At 33.3% G+C, this 19,109-nt stretch overlaps 2 protein-coding genes across 3 annotated transcripts; one reads left to right on the top strand and one right to left on the bottom strand.

Annotated features, from left to right (window-relative positions):
• Window positions 1-2,256: 2,256 nt before the first annotated feature.
• On the top strand, window positions 2,257-10,350 carry LOC137829742 (sulfate transporter 3.1). Of its 2 annotated transcripts, none has more exons than XM_068636628.2 (12): window positions 2,257-2,904; window positions 3,159-3,366; window positions 4,020-4,191; window positions 4,322-4,387; window positions 4,873-4,986; window positions 5,579-5,695; window positions 7,626-7,752; window positions 7,929-8,215; window positions 8,320-8,510; window positions 8,648-8,733; window positions 9,006-9,082; window positions 9,908-10,350. In XM_068636628.2, exons 1-12 carry the CDS (start codon window positions 2,550-2,552, stop codon window positions 10,088-10,090), a joined length of 1,983 nt encoding a protein of 660 aa, XP_068492729.2. In that variant the 5' UTR covers window positions 2,257-2,549; the 3' UTR covers window positions 10,091-10,350. The 2 variants fall into 2 exon arrangements, with proteins under 2 accessions (XP_068492729.2, XP_090160418.1); XM_090304292.1 differs by lacking the exon at window positions 9,908-10,350 and adding an exon at window positions 9,331-9,522 and having other exon boundaries at window positions 2,322-2,904.
• Window positions 10,351-10,722: 372 nt separating this feature from the next.
• NET1D (kinase interacting (KIP1-like) family protein) lies at window positions 10,723-18,714 on the bottom strand. Its single transcript, XM_068636627.2, has 6 exons — window positions 18,317-18,714; window positions 18,072-18,146; window positions 17,865-17,943; window positions 17,534-17,759; window positions 12,631-16,862; window positions 10,723-12,108 (listed from the first exon to the last, which is right to left on the bottom strand). The coding sequence occupies exons 4-6, from the start codon at window positions 17,634-17,636 to the stop codon at window positions 10,969-10,971; spliced, it is 5,475 nt and encodes a 1,824-aa protein (XP_068492728.2). The 5' UTR covers window positions 17,637-17,759; window positions 17,865-17,943; window positions 18,072-18,146; window positions 18,317-18,714; the 3' UTR covers window positions 10,723-10,968.
• Between the last annotated feature and the right edge of the window lie 395 nt (window positions 18,715-19,109).

Raw genomic sequence — 19,109 nt, 5'->3', positions numbered from 1 at the left:
TCTGAATTCCTATATGGAAGAAAGAAAAACACACGCAAGCTCGTGATTCTCTAAAGTTTGGTCAAAAAGGACTGTAAACCCTCCATCATGTATAAATTATTTATTTAACTATTAATAAAAAAATATAAAGATATTTAGTAAAAAACATTTCATCAGTATTTGTATAATATTCGTGTTGTGCTGCTAGAAGATATTGACTGATGGAGTTTAACTTTGACATTTCCACATTTATTAGATAACAAAGATAGGTACGTGTGTAGATTGACTAAACTTTACCAAAATAATAGCTATGAAATTGATAACAAAGACTGCTTATACATACTATACAATAAATATATAACTCTACTATCTCTATTTAACCTAATCCCTTTAATTCAAAATAATAATTTATTTTTTTTATAAATAATTTATTTTTTATATTTTTTAAATTTATATTATTTATTATATTGATTTAGGTCATTGTAAAATTAAATTATTATAACTAAAATCTTAAAATAATATTAAGATTTGTAATCGTGTTTGAGAAACTTGAAGTATTTAAATACAGAAAAAAAAATTATAATTAATTTAAGCTAACATTCAGCATAAATATTATCTTAAATGATTGCATTAATTTTAATAGTTGTCATATTTGTTTCAATTAATAACCTTTTGTTTTAAAATATAATTATATTAAATACCATTACAATAAAATTGGTTTATAATAAACCACATGATTTCTTTTATCTGTTGAGTTTAAATTATTATTTATACATGATTGAATAAAGAATTATGTATATTAACATCTTATGATATATTGAAATTGCAGACTGACAAATTTTTACTTCTCTTATCTGGGTACACAATATATCCTTAATCGGCTTGAACATAACAGTATTAATGCTCAATTTAAGTTTTAGATTGATATAATTTAGTTTATAAGAAAAAAAGTGTAAGAGAATAATATATGTAGGTTTGACTTTGGTTTTAATTGATAACTTTCATGGAAGGATGAAACAATCCTTTGATTTTAAAATAAAAAATAATAATTTTTTAAATGAATTATGGACCTATAGGATTTTTTAAAAAGAGGCTACGGTAAAATGTTCAAATCATATCTAATTTATAATTTGTTTGACCAAAATATTTAACTGTGTATTTTAACTTTTGTTTTCTATTTACAAATTATACTTTTTGTCTCTCAACTTTTAAATTACTCTTTTTTTCACCCTCCCCATTTCCCTTTGTGTTCACTTGTATTATTGTTAGATTTGTGATGGTTTCATAATTTTTGTAAATTATATCCTTAAATTTCACAAATTGTATATTTTTTCTCTTAAATTTTAAATTTATTTTTTACCCTTTTATTCCATTTTGGTTTTCCTTCTGTTGAACAACAGACTTGAGTTCTTGTTGCTTGACATCAAATATGTGTGTCGTGTTAAAATTAACTTAATTTTTCACATGTGTTTTTAAAATTAAATACAACCACTAATAATAATAATAATAATAATAATAATAATAATAATAATAATAATAATAATAGATGTATGTGCCATTATTTATGTGCTGACCTCTCAAGAAAAGAAAGAATTGTGTAATTTTAATTAAATTAAATTCATCACTGATGCACAAACACACCATGTACAATGCATCTGTTTCCTGAAACTTCAACTTTTGATCCTCTCACTAAAAATCTTAAGGATCGGTAGGTACGATTCAGAGATTTTTTCTTCTTCCAATTATGTTAGTGTACTGTGTTTTATTATAAGGTATAACTTATCAGCATTGTCTATCTTTAGATGAAATAAGTTCATATTATATATATATATATTTTTTAAATTAGTAAAAGCACTTTTATAATTGTTTGACATGGCTTTAATAATATTTTTATCAAATTCATTACAATAATTTTTTAATTTTTTTTTATTATTATAAAAAAATGAACAGAAATGCCCATACAATGTGCTTTCATGAGTTAACATAATTTAATTAATTAATTGGTTAACTTTATATATTAGATTTTATTGACATGAAAGAAAAAAAAAAGTGAGAAGTGAATCTGACAAATCCACCCAGCTGATGCCAAGGGAGGACACGTCACTCCGAATTAGATGAAAGGTTCAATGATTGCAATGGTGGTCATAAGCTGATGAGTGAAACACCAAATACTTTAAGGACTCAGGAACAAAGAAGTTGCGTAACCCTTCTTCATTTTGCTTACACCCTGTTTGGCACCACACATATATCGTACCAATATACCAATAAACTTTACATAATTTTCATAACAAGAGCAAAATTAAATTGGTACAAGGTGGGCAGGTCCAGACTTTTCACTTCCATTTTCAGAACATAAGACCACGTTTGGCTTCCTCCCCTATGACCCTTTGTCTTCATTTGTGGTCCATATATGGCACTACAACCCTCTCAACAATCCTTGCCCACACATACACAAATTCACCTCATACATCATGCCCAATTCTTCACACACCCCATTATATAAACCCATCTCATTCACCACTCTCTCACACCCCTTTCTCACCAAAACATAAATTTGCTACAATATTATCATGGGTAGTGTAGATCATGAGTACCCTCTGGAGATGAATGAAGCTGAGAGTGTGCCACAGCAGAAGCATCATGTAGAAGTTCCAACACCTCAACCATTTTTGAAGCATCTAAAGTTCTCCTTGAAGGAGACTTTCTTCCCAGATGACCCTTTGAGACAGTTCAAAAACCAGTCACCCTCCAAAAAGTTCATGCTTGCTATTCAGTATTTCTTCCCCATCTTCCAATGGGCACCCAAATACACCTTCCACTTCTTCAAAGCTGACCTCATAGCTGGTATCACCATAGCTAGCTTGGCCATTCCTCAAGGCATCAGTTATGCCAAGCTTGCCAACCTCCCTCCAATCCTTGGACTATGTCTGTGCTTCATTCTCTTCATTACACCATCTCATATATTCATTCTGTTTCTGCAATTTTCTCCAACTTACATTTTCAAACCTATAACTGCACATATACTTCTAATAAACTAAAACACTCTTATTTAATCCATATAGTACTTTTATAAATTTTAATATTTCAATACTGAGAAAACATTGCTGATGGTATTTGTAAAATAATTATAGTTTTAGAACAAAACTAAATAGAGTATAGTCTTGTGTGTGTCTGTGCAGATTCAAGTTTTATACCACCCTTGATTTATGCCATGATGGGAAGCTCAAGGGATTTGGCGGTGGGGACTGTGGCGGTTGGATCTCTTCTGATGGGTTCTATGTTGAGTGATGAGGTTAATCCCAATGAAGATCCCACACTTTACTTACACCTTGCCTTCACTGCTACATTATTTGCTGGAATTTTTCAGGCTGCTTTGGGTTTCTTTAGGTACAATCTTAATTAATCAATCACATTAATATACTCTTTCAAACTCAAATTTAATGTTAATCACCTTTTCAAATATTAAATAATTTTTTATTATTATTATATATTTATTTAATTTGAATAAATAAAAATATTTAAAGTGTATCACCTGCCCTTAACCCATATGCTTCTGTTTTCATTAATACAAAATATAAATAAAAAAATAGAATACAAATCATAACAATACCATAATATTATATGATAGAAACTATAAGTACATTTATACATATCTACTTTTTCTTCTTAGATCTCTTTGGACACCATTTGTTATTCTCAGTACACAATCTTGGACCACATGCTGATAAAAAAATGATACACTTTCTTTGTGTTATTATCAATAATAACTATTAAACTTAGAAGTATAAATGAGAATAATTATATATTATCTATAATATAAATATATTATCATTGAAATTATAACATGTTATCTACTTTTATATCAAGTTAAGCAGTCTACTCAAAAAAAATAAATAGACTTATTACTTGTTACTGAGTACATAGCAACAAACTAAATTTATACAATTTACTATAATAATATTAATCAATACATGGAATATTACTTTTCTTAGATATTTATGTTATAATTAATAAGCTTAACACATGCATGATGATTGCAGGTTGGGGTTGATAGTTGATTTTTTGTCACATGCAACCATAGTAGGGTTCATGGGAGGAGCAGCTACAGTGGTTTGTCTGCAGCAACTAAAATCGATTCTTGGCCTTGTGCATTTCACCCATGGAGCTGATATCATATCAGTGATGCGCTCTGTTTTCACCCAAATTCACCAGGTAAACAATTCTTAAACACACTCAATAACTACCTTACCTACTGCATGTCAAAACTTCATTTATATTTCTTTCACGCAATTATTTCTTGACCCAACTCAAATTAAATGTAAGTTTTTTTTTCTTATTGCAGTGGAGGTGGGAAAGTTCTGTGTTAGGATTTGTCTTCCTTTTCTTTCTCCTGATCACCAGATACTTCGTAAGTATACCTAATCCATATTCTTTTTGCACAAAATATCTAATATATTATCCAATAATATCAAGTTGTTTACTAACTTAACAAACAATTTATGTGACTCATGTTGGGTATCTTTTATTCTCTTTCTCAAGCAAAGGTTGTAATACTATCTGAACAAAGAAAAAGAGAGTTCATATGTCCATTTCTATCACTTATTTTCTTTGCTTTTATGGCAGTTATTTCAAAACCAGCTTAATGAATATTTTGATTGAGACCTATCTTCAATCCTAACCCAGCTACCTCATTTTCTTTTGACTCAATACAAACCAGAAAATTTTCTCAACAACAAAGACACCGTAAAAATATAAATTGATGTTTAGATTTCATTTACTTAAATTAATTGAAGTCTTTAGCAAGTAATTGATGATGATAGCAGAAAAAGTGTGGTTAGGTTTTATCAGTTAATAAAAGAATGGATACTCATTACAATTAGTGATGTCATGCAGAGCAAAAAACAACCAAGGTTTTTTTGGGTGTCAGCAATGGCGCCATTAACATCGGTTATATTGGGAAGTCTGTTGGTTTATTTCACTCATGCCGAGAAGCATGGAGTTGAAGTGGTAAGTATTATTTTCATCTTATCTTTCATGTAAAAAATAATCATTACAAGCTAATTTTTTTGCTGTTAAAAAGTAATATTATTTTTCCAAAACTACTGATAAAAGAGTAGAAATTGTTTGATTGATTAAAATTATTTATGATTATTCAGATTTTCTTTAGGATAAAAAAAGAACATCTTTCTAGCACAATCTTATCATGATTGGATCAAATATATTTTTGTGGATAAAACATAATTTGCAGACTTTTTTTCTTTAACAACCAAACACTGTTGAGTGGCACTGGGTCCTACATATACCATTAATAATAATGAACTTTCTCTTCCTCCCTGTTGGGGTCAGAGGGAGGAATCGTTTATAAGCAAGAGTACAAAGTTAACACTGTTTATGTTTGTCAGATGCATTCGCAGATAACACAGTTATAAAATCTTGTTTTTATGTATGTGGATAATGTATATTACCTAATATATCTTTTAGAAAGTTACTGTTAGTATTATTGATGAAACATGTGTTGATTTTTTCTGATCTTGCTGACTAGAGAAGGATAAAAATGTGATGTAGTAATGTTGTTTGTGAATTATGAACATGGATTCAGATAGGAGAATTGAAGAAGGGTTTAAATCCACCATCAGTCACAAAGCTGGTATTTGTGTCACCTTATATAACCACAGCTGTCAAAACTGGCATTGTGGTTGGCATCATATCACTAGCAGTGAGTACCTCTCAAACTCTATTACTTTGTCGGAATGCATTCCTAATATGCCTTTCATACACGCAAATCCAAAATGCTCAATGAACATAAGAAAAGACAAAACACAACTCTAAAAGGTCACACTTTTCCAGATTAATAAAGAGAAAGCAATAGCACTATCGTTAGTGACATTTTTGCTTTTAGCTTCTGATATGGTCCTCCTTAATTTGACTGTGAATTGGACACTCAAATATGATTGTGTCTTGGTTAAAATGAAAAAAGAACGCTGGATAGAAAAAGTCACGTTAGTTGTCTTAGAGCAATGCAACATGCAAGTGAGATATTCATCTATTTTATTTCTACAAATAGAACACAGTTTCAAAATGTAAGGAAATCAGCATACAGTGAAAAATTATACGTATTGCATTTCCTTGTGGCTATTATACTGCCTTATATCAAAGTTTAGGTGGGGTTGGAATCCTATTGAATTGAACCATTCCACATAACTTGGTAAATAACTTATTTATTTTCAAATAATTTTATGTGGAAAATTACTTCCAGCAAGCTTATCAAATTTGAACATGTGTCCGATTTTCATGTGAAATAATAAAAATTTTCTTAAATAAAAATGGGTACGGATGAAAATACATTTCAGACCCTTTTTTCAGAATATGTTTTCAATTTTTTTTCAAAATTACTTCCATAATAAAATTTGATTTTTTGAATTCTATTCTAGATTTCAATTTCTAGAACACATAATCTATTCTAGATTTATTTTCCCAAACATATTTTTTTTTCAATTTTGGATTTTCAGAATGAACAACATTTTTTGAAATTTAAAAATGTGTAGGGTGCATGTTAACAAATGTTGGGTGTAGGAAGAATTTACCTTTTACGTGTCTTTTTCAAAAATAGAATTTTCGAAACATAATATCTAAATGTGATGAAGTGCCTAAAAATTACAGAACCCAAATTGATTAAATTTTTTATATTGATCTGAACTTTTTTTCCCTTAAATTCCACCCAACCCAGTTAGATCTTAAAACTCCGCCCTAGAGTTTGATATAAATCTAAAGGTAAATTCTACCTTCACCAATCAATTTCAATTGTCATCAAAATGACAAAGATATCTATGTGAGATAATGAAAATGACCTAAAGAAAAAGAAGGGTGTGGATAAAAAAATATTTTTGAAACTTTTTTTTTAAATACATTTTTGGATTTGGATTTCCATAACACATTTCTGAATTTTAATTTTTTTTAGAATGTATTTTCAGATTGTGTTTTGAATTTTCTTTTCTAGAATATTTTTTTTTATATTTTGATTTTCCTTTTTCGAAAAAAGGAAATTTTGATTTTTAAATAGTACTTTTTGAATTTTCAAATCTGGAATAGAGTATAATTTTAGAAAATTTGAAAAATAATAAAGTGCACAGGAGGTTGAAATTGATATGGTGGAGGTTCAAATGTTATAAACTTATTCAAACTATTATTATTTACATTCACCTCATATTTTAATCATTTGAGACTTTTGGAAGAATTTTTCATACAGAAATTCTAAAGGAGAAAAATAGAAAAATAATTAAGTTAAAATTAGTTTAGGTATAAATTAATTTTTAAAAACTCTTTCATTTAATTTTTTTACTTTTAAACTTAAGAATAAATTAACACGTGAAATTTTCTCATAACTTCTCCAAATTTTTTATTTTTATTTGTACATTGGTTAACTTTAATTTATAAAAAAAAATCATTTTTATATTTTTCTGTCAGAAGTTTTCATGGAAAAACACATCTAATTAGGCATTAACTTATATATCCGGATTCCTACTTTATCTATTTTACCATTGAAAGCAAATGAATGCAGTAATCCAACACAAAATCCTACAGCTGCTATCTTGTTAGTTTAAACTTCAGCAAGATCTTGAAGTTGAGTTTGATGATATAATGTTCAGGAAGGAATAGCTGTGGGAAGGAGCTTTGCAATGTATAAAAATTACAATACTGATGGCAACAAAGAGATGATAGCTATTGGGACCATGAACATAATTGGTTCTTTTACCTCTTGCTACATCACAACAGGTAAATATTTTAACTGTTTGCCACACCCAAGTGTCAAAAGGAATTCTTGTTTAGTCTTGTTTCATGAACTCTCAGGCTTCTTTTCTCTTCTCCCACAACTAAGAACAGTCAATGAATTATTGCTTTTCTGCATCAATTGCTGACTTATGTGGTTAAAAAAAATGGAATTGTTTCAGGGCCGTTTTCACGCTCAGCTGTGAACTATAATGCTGGATGCAAGACAGCAGCATCCAACATTATAATGTCAATTGCAGTCATGTTGACATTGCTATTCCTAACACCCTTGTTCCATTACACTCCCCTGGTGGTGCTATCAGCCATTATTGTGTCTGCAATGCTTGGCCTCATAGATTATCAAGCAGCCATCCATCTGTGGAAGATTGATAAATTTGACTTTGTTGTGTGCATGAGTGCATACATTGGCGTGGTCTTTGGCAGTGTTGAAATCGGCTTAGTCATAGCTGTATGTTTCAGTGAACTCCCTCCACTGTGTGTTACACATTCCGGGGTTAACATAAAGATTTATCAACTTAATATTCGGTTTCATGTGGATGTATATATTTTCAGGTTGCAATATCTGTACTTCGAGTACTTCTATTCATTGCAAGGCCAAGAACATTCGTTTTGGGAAACATTCCAAATTCTGGGATATACAGAAATGTTGAGCAATATCCAAATGCAAAACATGTTCCTGGAATCCTAATCCTAGACATTGATGCACCAATTTACTTTGCCAATGCAAGCTATTTAAGAGAAAGGTAATCTCTACCTGCAAATTTGGAGTGTTTCTCTGGCATGAACAAAAAATATGCCAATGTAGTAGAAGTTATTAAGAATGAAGAAAATACATTCAACAGAAGTAAACACTTACCACAAAACTTTGTTGTGTGCATAGGATCACAAGGTGGATTGATGAAGAGGAAAACAGAATCAAAGCTACTGGAGAGACAAGTTTGCAGTATGTTATAATGAATATGAGTGGTGAGTGATGGACCTAAATATATGGTAGCTCACATTTGATTAATTTTTAGCAGAGGAAAAACGTTGACCACATAAAATCTCTAACACGATGTTTTGATTTCAATATCTATTATTGGTAAAACTTGTTAGAATTACAAAATTTTTAGGTCTTGCTTCGTATTAAATGAGTCACATTTGTGATGTTGTGAATTTAATCGTAATACTGATAAAAAACGTGTTAACACTTTGTTTTAGAATTTTCATCCTAACTCGCAGTGTAATTTTATTGGCAGGTGTTGGAAACATTGATACAAGTGGAATAAGTATGCTTGAAGAGGTCAAGAAGATTACTGAGAGAAGAGAACTTCAAGTAATTCTCTCTTTCGTGTTATCTGCCAATTATTTTTTTTTTATAAGCAAACAAATTATATATACTTATAAATGGTATAAGGGGTACCATCCTTTTACACAAATGTGGTTCCAACGCAGTAAACTAAATTTAACAGCTCCGCATAATTGGCTTGCATTAACCCTCTAATGCAGTATGCAGACCCCCTGCATTATTCATTCCTCTAACCCCAAAAGAAGCTAATAGTTTTTGTTTAATTCAACATGAAGAATTTGAGAAGCACACTCTTCACCACCGATAAAATTGGCGCTGGTATAAGGTGGCCTTGATGAACTCAGCTGCAAGATAAACAACTAAATTATTGATTACTGAGCATTAATGGTCAAACACCAACACGATCCATAATGTAAGCACTAGCTGTTATTTTCCATATTAGTTCTTGTAACACCCAACCCTCCAACAACATTACATAGATCCAATTTCCACTAGACTTTCCCTGAGTGCCTCCACCAAACAAAATGGTTATGTTCTGGTAACATGAAATTCAACACCAACACCTGTCACCACAAAAACTATTGACATGTACAAGTAAATAGTTGTATATGGCATACAATGAGATCCAAGAAGTGACTAAAATAAAACACTTGTGAAAGTAATACTCACCATCAAACTTTCTCTGGAGTATGTTTTTTTCCTTTGAGGGATACCACTTCATGAGCCGTTGATCTACCCTCCCCGTATCTGCTAATTATGATTCAGGAACCAAGATTTTCTTATACATGTTCAATTTTAGTATGCTTGATATTATATATTTTTTTCTCCGATGTTCCATTCCTATGCATGCAGCTTGTTTTGGTCAATCCTGGAAGCGAGGTGATGAAGAAACTGAACAAATCGAAGTTCCAAAATCATTTAGGGGAGAGATGGATCTATCTTACTGTTGAAGAGGCCGTTGGAGCATGTAACTTCAATCTCCGTACAAGAACGAATCTGAAGAAAGATGAATCAGAGGGTTGGAACAATGTTTAACTGTGAGCATAAGCCAAAGAATAGTCTCAAAAGCTCATTAATTTTCGTCTCAGTTATGTTACCACTCTAATATGTGGCATGAGAATTTCCAAATCATGCTGCGGGAGTTTTAGAAGGATAGGAAAATGAAAGATGCACGAGTCTTATCCTTAGTTAGAAGAAAATCTCCTACGTAGGCTGTTTAATAATATGTATCATGATTTATAATCTATTCAAATATGTAAAGTAATTGTCATGAGAATTGAAAAGTCCTTTTGAAACGTCTTAGAACTAGAACAACCAATCAATCGGATTCCTGATCATCATGAGTTCTTTACCTTAAATCATTACAAACAGAAACAAGTTTTACTAATAGGTTACATGCGACTATACGATGCAATTCACGAAAACTTTTTCATAATCATTTCTAGAAGAAAAAGTAAGAAATTTATTTAACTTGGAATAAAAAAGTTTAAATTTGATTTTTAACTTCTCTTCAAAAGTATTTATTGAAAATTTTTGATCTTGATGACTTGAAGAATATGTGATGCGTATAACAACACTAGAGGATAAGTGAGACTTTTAGTTCAAAGCCAATTGTTTGTTGTATTAAGGAATAGTCTCTTGCAGGACAATGTTAACACGGAAATGGGTAAAACAATAAACACTCATTTCATTTCTCATCTAAACCAGGTAGAAAAAAGGAGGTGATTATTCAGAATTTCATATTACAGAGAAAAATTGTGTAAATTCCGTCCTAGCCTTGGCCTCTTCTTATGAGTAAATGAGGCACAACATGTACAACGATCAAAATATGTAGGAGGGTCTTAATGCATCTTTAGAGAGAAAATTTTACAAACAAGAAAGCTAACGTCTCACTTAAAACTATATGGTAACAATCAATCTCCCTTGGTGGGAGGTCGCACACATGAACAAAAAGGTATCTTTTTCTTCTTTTGGTTGTTGCTTCTCGTCCCACCATAGAGATAATCTCGCAAAAGCACTCTTGGACTTCGATCAGTCGTTTTTGTTTTCTCTTTGCTTTCTTTTCCATCACCCAGTTTCAGCAGTAGAAACTGCAGTCTTTGCACCTCCAAATGCAGTTGTCCTATCTTTTCTGATTCTCTCTGAGCCTGGTCTGAGACTCTCCTTCTGCTCACACTTCCACTTTCATCTGACTCTCCTCCACTCTTCCCGGCAGAAGACAAGGTACCCTCTTCCACATTCTTCATCAACTTCCGGTTGGCGTCAAACAACTTTGTGATGGTCTCCTGGGATGCTTCAAGCTGCCCTTTCGCCTCATCAAACTCAACGCCTTTTCCCTTTGTGTTCTTCTCATTAACATCTACCTTCTTCATCAAATCTTGTATGGTGATTTGAAGGTTTGTCAACTTCTGTGCATCAGAATCAAGTCTCTCTAAAGTCTTCGTTTGGTTCCCTTCTTCCCGGTGCTGTGTCAATCTTCTTGAGATCTCTAACTTGTCTACACTCAACTCTTTTTCCACCAAGGAATCTTTTGAAGGATATTTATTTTTTGGTTCCTTGGTTGTTCCTCTTTGATGATTGCCGGCAGCTTCAGAAGAAGCCATCCTTTGTGTCTTTTCAACTTGCTTTCCAATAGGGCCATCCTTATCTTCTGTTTCCCACATCTCAAGCATCTGATCATCAGCCTCAAGAATTTCTCTCCTCCTACTTATCCCATACGATGAACATTCAGATATTTGATCTAGCATGATGTCTTTTGGCAAAACTTCAATCTCGGTAACTGGGATATCTGACTTTCCTTGGTCTTGAGTAACATACTTGCTTGCTTGAATATTCTCTTCATGCCGGGTAATTCCAGATTTTAACTCTTGAATCTCTCTCGTTTCATTCTTGAGTTTGAAACTTTCATTTAACTGCTTTACTAACATTGCAATAGCATTGATTCTTCTCTGCATGTCTTGGAAGGCAGGGAGTGCATCTGGTGCCTTAACAGTCTTGTCTTCATGTGTTTGTTGACCGTTTTCAGTGAATCCCTTACTGACCAATATTTTAACCTGAAAATGGTGATTATTATCAAATTATATGAATAAAAGAGAGGCAAGATAGTTGGTTACAAATTGAGAAGAAATTCATTTCACATGATTACGAGATCACCAAGCAAAAGCAATATCTGACACAAAAAGAAAGCTGTTTATATATCTACAAAGTTCTCTAGCATAGAATGCTATAAAGCAAATTATTGAATAACTAATTTATGAAAAAAAAAGACTAGTTTATTTTAATTAATAGATTTAAAAAGTAGTTGCAAAATCAGACGCCATTCCAGCCCAATTTCATGAGACAAAGGTTTTTACAAAGTCATATTTGTGCATCCAAAGTAAATAAAACGATACTTCATGGTTGGGTTGAAAATTGGAATTTAGCTCAACAGTCCACCACAGTGCCTCAAAGCTCATATGAGTGAAACAAGAATGAGTATCTAATCCACCCACCCCAAAACTGTCAAATTATGGTCCAAGGGAATCACCCAGACAAGCTAATGTTGCGACCAAATTCTAAAAATGATATTTTAATACCTTTGTTTCTTCACGGTCATCAGGTTTTGCATGTGCAAGAGTCTGCATCTCCAGAGTTGTTATAGAATCATTCAAAGCACTGGCAGCAGGGACATATGCAGCTAATTGACCGGATAGTCTTCCATTTTCAATTTCCAGCTTGCTAACTCTTTCTTTCAGACGCTCACTCTCTATGTCTTTGGAGTAGTTTCTGAGTTCAAGATTCTTACAAGCATCAGCTAGCTCGGAGACCTTTCCTTCCAATAATGCTCCATTGACAGCAGAAATTTGCAGCTCAGCAAAGAGTGTTGAAGCCTGAGTTTCCCATTGTTCAATCTCATTCGTTCCCTTAAGTACTTCATAACCTAGCTTCTTTTCCCTCAGTTTAGTTTGTCCAAGCTCTTGACGTAGGTACCCCATTTCAGACTCCAACTTCTGGTTAACTTCACACAAGCCTATTAATTCTTCATTTTGATGGTCCTTGTCTGAGGACAATTTCAAAATTTTATTAGCCTGTTCTTCGAGCATCACCCTTGCTTCATCATACTTAATCTTCAGATCTTCCACCATTCTTTGCAATTCTGTTTTCTCAGAATGTAAAACATGAAACATCTCAGCTGCTTCCAAAAGCTCATTTTCCTTTTGATTTAACATTTCCCTTTCATCCCTAATCTGACAACTTAATTCATCATTGAGAGATTCAACTACATGCAGTTCAACATTTGACTTCACAAATGACTCTTTAAGATGTGAATTTTCCATTTCTGCATTCTCTAACTTTCCCACCACAACTTTTAATCTCTCCTCGAGGTCATTATTTGCTGAACAATGGTTATCAAGATCCTCACCTAGCTCTTTAAGTTCCAGGAGCTTTTCAAAGATAACATTTTCGTAAATCAAGGAAATATTAGACTGAGTTATTGTCTCATGGATCATGAAACATATTTCTTCTTCCAATTTACTTTTCACTTCACCCAGATCCATAAAACTTCTCATCAAGGACTTCTTCTCTTCCAATATTTTGCAACTATCCTCCTGTAAACTGTTGTGATTCTTTTCTATGTCTGAGAGCTTCTTCTGTAGGTTGCTTATTTCAGTTGTCATTACTTCCATTCTCTCTTCTCCTTTGCTTATTGTCGACTTCAACTCTTGGTTATTCTCCAGTATCTTTTGGACCTCTATTTGCAATGCCAAGAACTGCTGAGACTGGATACTGAACTGCTCATCAAGGGCATCTCTTTGTATCACAAGACTTTCTACCTTTAGTTTCAACTGCTCAAGGAATGTAACCAGAATTGAATTCTCAATGGCCATTTTTTGGCCTTCATTGAAAATTGTGTCAAAAGATTTCTGGCTCTCCTGAAGTTTTTCATATGTATGGTTCAGAAGCATTTGGTCTTCTTCAAGCATATCTTCACAGAAATGCCCACTGTTATTTTCAAGAGTCTTTAACACCTGAATCAACCCAATCCTTAGTATTTTAATTTTCTCAGACAGAGAATTCACATCAACCTGCTTTTGAACATTTTCAGTCTCCAATTTAGATATCTTTCTGTCCGACATTTTGGAAGCCTCCAAAAGTCTCTGACACTCAACCAGATTGGAGAAGTTTTTTTTTTCCAGATCGTCAATACATTGCTGCAAGATGAAAATTTCAATTTGAGCATGTATAGCTCTGTCCAATTCCTCCTCGTACTCCGTTTTCTTGCAATTGGCATCTTCTTGTAGAATATGATTTTGTAATTCCTTCTCAGCCAATTCATCTTCATTTAATTTCAAAACTCTGGAATGCTCTTCCCTCTCTGAATATAGGGAAACTAGAAGCTCTTCTACCTTTTGAAGTGCAGACTCCCTTTCTCCTTTTAGTTCCAAATGCTTTGACTCCAATTCACTGTGCAGTTTCTCAAGATCTTTCAGTGTTTGATGAGTTATGTTCATCTGTGAAACTAAGGTTTCTTTCTCTTCAAAGATACTGGACTTCTCATGGTCAAGTGACTGGCATGTATCTTCTAATAACCTGGACTTCATCCTTAACCCTTCAAGTTCAGCATTCACATCAAATAATGAATTTTCCAATAGGTTGCTCTTTTCTGAGAGCTTCTCAAGCTTTTCAGTTGTGGATTGTAACTGAGAAGACAAGCTGGCCTTCTCAGTAGCAAGATTGGATTTCTCTACTAGTAGAGACTGACATGTTTCTTCCAGCACTTTTACATTTCCTCTGACACTATCCAGCTCAGCATTCAAGTCTGAAAGGGAATTTTCCAAGACAGTATTTTTCTCCAGAAGTTTCTCCATGGTTTCCAATTTTACCAACAGAGCTTCTTTCTCTCCTTTGTCAGCCTCACATGTTTCCTTCAGCTTTAAGTTTTCATCTTGTAATTTTTTCACAGATGGTCCAAAGCACTGTGGATCTAAGTCAGTTGACCTCACCTCCTCCATCATGGCTTCATGTTTTTTATTCAAATCATTAAGCTCCTCTTTAAGACAGTAAATTTCTTGCTGAAGAGCATTTCTTTCATCAATTCGTAGCTCCACCTCCCGTTCAAGTTTCTCTATTGTCTCCCTCAAATTCAGAATCTCATCCTGCAAATTTGTTATTGACAAAGATGAAGAAATTTTGACCTCATTTAGAATTTTGTTTTCCTCACTGACTCTGTGTATTTCATCCTCTAAAGCCTGCTTACGTGACTCAACGTACCCCAGTATATCCACTTTACTGTGAAATTCAGCGGCAAGAGATCTAAGCTCTTCCTGAGATTGAGAATGTAACTGCTGAAGAGTTTGGAAAGCAGTTTCAGCCTCAATGAAGCGCAATCTCTCCTCCTGTATGCAACCCCAAAGTCGACTCAATTCCTTCTGCTTCTCAGTAAGTTCTTCACTTTGAGACCCCATTTGCTGCGCCAAAGATTGTAACTCAGACTGCAGAGTGTGATTTGATGTCTCCAAGAGAAGACACTTCTGTTCAGAACTCTGTAATTTTTCAACCCCATCATCTATCTTGGAATTTAGCCTACGCACCTCCTCTTCAGCACAAGAGAGTTTATATTCCAGACCGGAAATTATCTCCAAGCATTGCTGATATCGGAAAGCAGTTTCTTCCTTTTCTTCATTAAGTTTAGTAACTTCTAGTTTCAAAGCCCCAATTTCATTTTCAGCTATATTGGCTTGCTCCTTAGCCATTCTTGCATTTTCCTTGGCTTCTTCTAATCTCTCCTCCAATTTTGATAATGACTCCGAGCACTGTTTATATTGAACAATGATAGCTTCCTTTTCAGCTTCTACTCTAGCAAGGTCCTGCTTTAGGGACTCGGCTTCATTTTCTGCTCTGGTAGCTCTTTCATTATGTTCTCCTGCTTCTGTCTGCGTAAAAGAAATACATTCCTCTAGCTTTGCTATTTTTTCCAAGCACTCCCGATACTGAAGAAGACTATCTTCACTTCCAGCCTGTAATTTAATTTGGGTTTCCTTCAAGGCTTGAACTTCAGCTTCAGCTTTACTTGCTCTCTCATCAAGTGCTTGAGAATTCTCTTGTGCACTAGACACTTCTAACTGGAGACTAGACAACTTCTCTAAACACTGTTGATACTGAAGCAAACCAGCTTCCTTTTCATCTTCTAATTTGGCAATGGCTTTCTTCAAGGCCAAAATTTCTGTCTCAGCTTTTGTCACACGTTCAGACTCAGATGAGACATGAGACCTAGTAATGTTACTTCCATTGTTTAGCTCAATACTCTCCAGTGTCTCCAAAAAATTGAGCCCCCTTCTGGCATGCCTTTCTGCAAACTGTGTAAGATTTTCCTGTTCTCCAGGGATGTAGAGATCATTGAGCTGTTTCAAACCTGTTTTGTTCAAGGAAGAATCAGGTTCACCAGAATAACCACCATTTTTTTTTATAACATGGAACTGAGCAGAAGCCTCCTTCTGTGGTTCATCTGGATCAAGAAACGCACGTGAAGGGTGGTGCATTTCTGGAGTCTGTGGCTCTGTCTCCAGAGGAGAAACTGTAGGTAAATCATCTGTCAGCATCATAGGAACTTGATTAGGAAATGCCTCAGTCATGGTCCTATGGGCGTGGCGGATAACTCCAGTTGCATGATCATATCTCTCGGCCAATGCCCGATATGCCCGGTAAAACTCTTCAACCAATTTCATAAGCTCTGGCCGTTTTTTATAATACATTTCTGCTCTCCTGGCAAAAGAATCTGCATCTTCTTCAATAAGCTTAATCATTTGCTTCACCTTGGCATCCATATCTGTGCAAGAGGAAATGTCCTTGTATTAAGTTCAAATGTGCTTAAAATAGACAGCACCAAATGGATGATAACAGAAAAATTAAATATTGTCACGTCTCCTTGAGTGATTAAGCAAATAAATGACCCAATTGATAATAAAGGAAATAGACTTGAATCAACAAACTAGTACATACAGAACATGTAACATGTCCCCAGAGGGAAGAACTAATATTTTGTGAAATAAAATAAATCACATCTCTTCATGCTTAAGGTTCAACTTGAGTGCATCACACAAGTGCCAGTAAATTTTGAAGTGAAACTGAAAACAGATTTAAACCAAATTATGTTGTTGTCACGGACATTTCTGAAGATGAAATATACTTCCACTGGCCAGTGCATTATAAAGCTTTTAGCAGAGAAAACATCCATGGACTATAATTTTGAAGGCCTTCTTGTCATAATAATCTCAACAAATATGTAAGATATAAAAGAAATGAAAGAGATTTTCACAAAAAGAAAAAGAAACGAAAGAGGAAATAGATTTCATTTTCACTCGTCAGATACATATATTTCCCCGTATATAACAAACCAACAAATGGTATGACTCAGTGAAGGTCGCAAGTCATGAACAACAATAGTTAACATGTTTAATATAATTACTTCCAAAGGCTGAAGAGAGATAAAAGGAATACCTGTCAGATTTTCCTGGAGCCATTTTGAGTTTTTGGGGCTTATGTGGCTGTCCCACCACCATGAATACATTCTCCTAGAGTTTGCATGAGACAAAGTCGCCATTGCTCCAGAAAAAGGACAGCAGCACTTTGTCTTCTGATGTTACAGGAACTTAACCCTTCAAAGTTTCGAAGAAGCAACTGCAAAGTCAAAGAAGTCCACACAGTTTCTTCTTGTGTGTATTCACTGGAATAACAAACAAAACCAAAGGAAAGGCGTTCAGTTACAGACAAATCGAAGCCGTGTCTTTATTCCTTCTTTCAAAAATGATCTTCGACACATCAAAAATACCTGATCAATTGGAACTCAATCAACCTCCAAAATTGAATGAACAAATACCTCCTGACATGCCGGAATAAGCACAAACTACCTGATCAAACAACAAGAATCCAATTAAAACAGCAGAAGATCCAAAACTAAAATATAAGTAAAAATATATCAGAATTTGGCAAATTAACAAGAACATGAAATATTTGAAAGCTTCAGAAGATGAATTACCATGAATCCGTGTTCAAATTTGAACAAGAATTATGATGATCATTCGTGAGATGGCTCCCACATAACCCAAACTACCTGATCAATCAAATCCAGATTATTAAACTTAAAATTAAAGCATACAAAAAAAAACTGAAGATCAATTCAAAAGGAGAATTGAATTGAATTGTGAGGAGCATGGGAAAAAGATCAATCCTTGAAGGAGTGAAAAACAAAAAAGCGAATAATTGTGATACCAATCTACTCACCAAAAATGACACTAAAAGATTGAAACTTTGATGTAGTAGATTCTGATTTCCTGTGGCGGCGATGAACTAGTTCAGGTCAGTTTTTTTTTTTAATTATTTGCTAAAGATTGTGTGTGTCACCCCATGTTGGTTGGATCTCTGTGTTCTGTGCTCAAACACAACACACAATGTTGTCAGTGTGTTTGTGTTTCTCTCTCTATGTTTGTGTCTTTCTCTCTCTCTCTCTCTCCTGCTGGTCGCTGGTGCTAAGCAGTGTTACCTTTCAGTTTTAGCTTTCTTTTGTGGGTTGGTGGCATACTGTCCTGTTCTGACCTCTCCAGGGATGAGAGAAATGCCAAATTGTCAAAACAAAAGTAAAAACAACTAATAAATAAATCCATCAAGTATTTTGCTTTCGTAATTTAAATTTATATCATATCCTTCCTTTATAAACTCTTATATTATTATATATCATAAAATGAACAAATTATTTACATTTTTAATTATGCATTTAAATACTCATTATTAAAAAGGTTTTAGTGATTAAACTATTAAATTTTATTTTAATAAATTATTACTGTATTATATTGTTAACTACTATAAAATTTAATATTTATTAATTTTATGATAATAATAATAATTCACTATAGGTGATAATATAAAAATATATATACACGTCAGCGAACGCATGCATTAATTGACATGAATTATTTTACTTGCTGATTTTTTAATTTTAATCCCTAATATGTACTTATAATAATGTGACATGATTCATACCAAAAAAACACACCTACTTTAATTAATTTACTTTATA

The sequence above is a fragment of the Phaseolus vulgaris genome, chromosome 7 (assembly GCF_051622355.1).
Source record: "Phaseolus vulgaris cultivar YP4 chromosome 7, ASM5162235v1, whole genome shotgun sequence".
In the NCBI taxonomy this organism is placed as follows: domain Eukaryota; kingdom Viridiplantae; phylum Streptophyta; class Magnoliopsida; order Fabales; family Fabaceae; genus Phaseolus; species Phaseolus vulgaris.
This window is presented reverse-complemented; position numbering and strand designations above follow the sequence as displayed.

Excerpts from the sequence above, each read along its gene's own strand:
- LOC137829742 (XM_068636628.2), top strand. The coding sequence starts at position 2,550 with ATGGGTAGTGTAGATCATGAGTACCCTCTGGAGATGAATGAAGCTGAG. Across the intron at positions 2,905-3,158 it reads CCCTCCAATCCTTGGACTAT|ATTCAAGTTTTATACCACCC; the intron begins GTCTGTGCTTCA and ends GTGTCTGTGCAG. Across the intron at positions 5,696-7,625 it reads TTGGCATCATATCACTAGCA|GAAGGAATAGCTGTGGGAAG; the intron begins GTGAGTACCTCT and ends TATAATGTTCAG.
- NET1D (XM_068636627.2), bottom strand. The coding sequence starts at position 17,636 with ATGGCGACTTTGTCTCATGCAAACTCTAGGAGAATGTATTCATGGTGG. Across the intron at positions 16,863-17,533 it reads GCTCCAGGAAAATCTGACAG|ATATGGATGCCAAGGTGAAG; the intron begins GTATTCCTTTTA and ends CCTCTTGCACAG. Across the intron at positions 12,109-12,630 it reads ATGACCGTGAAGAAACAAAG|GTTAAAATATTGGTCAGTAA; the intron begins GTATTAAAATAT and ends CACCATTTTCAG.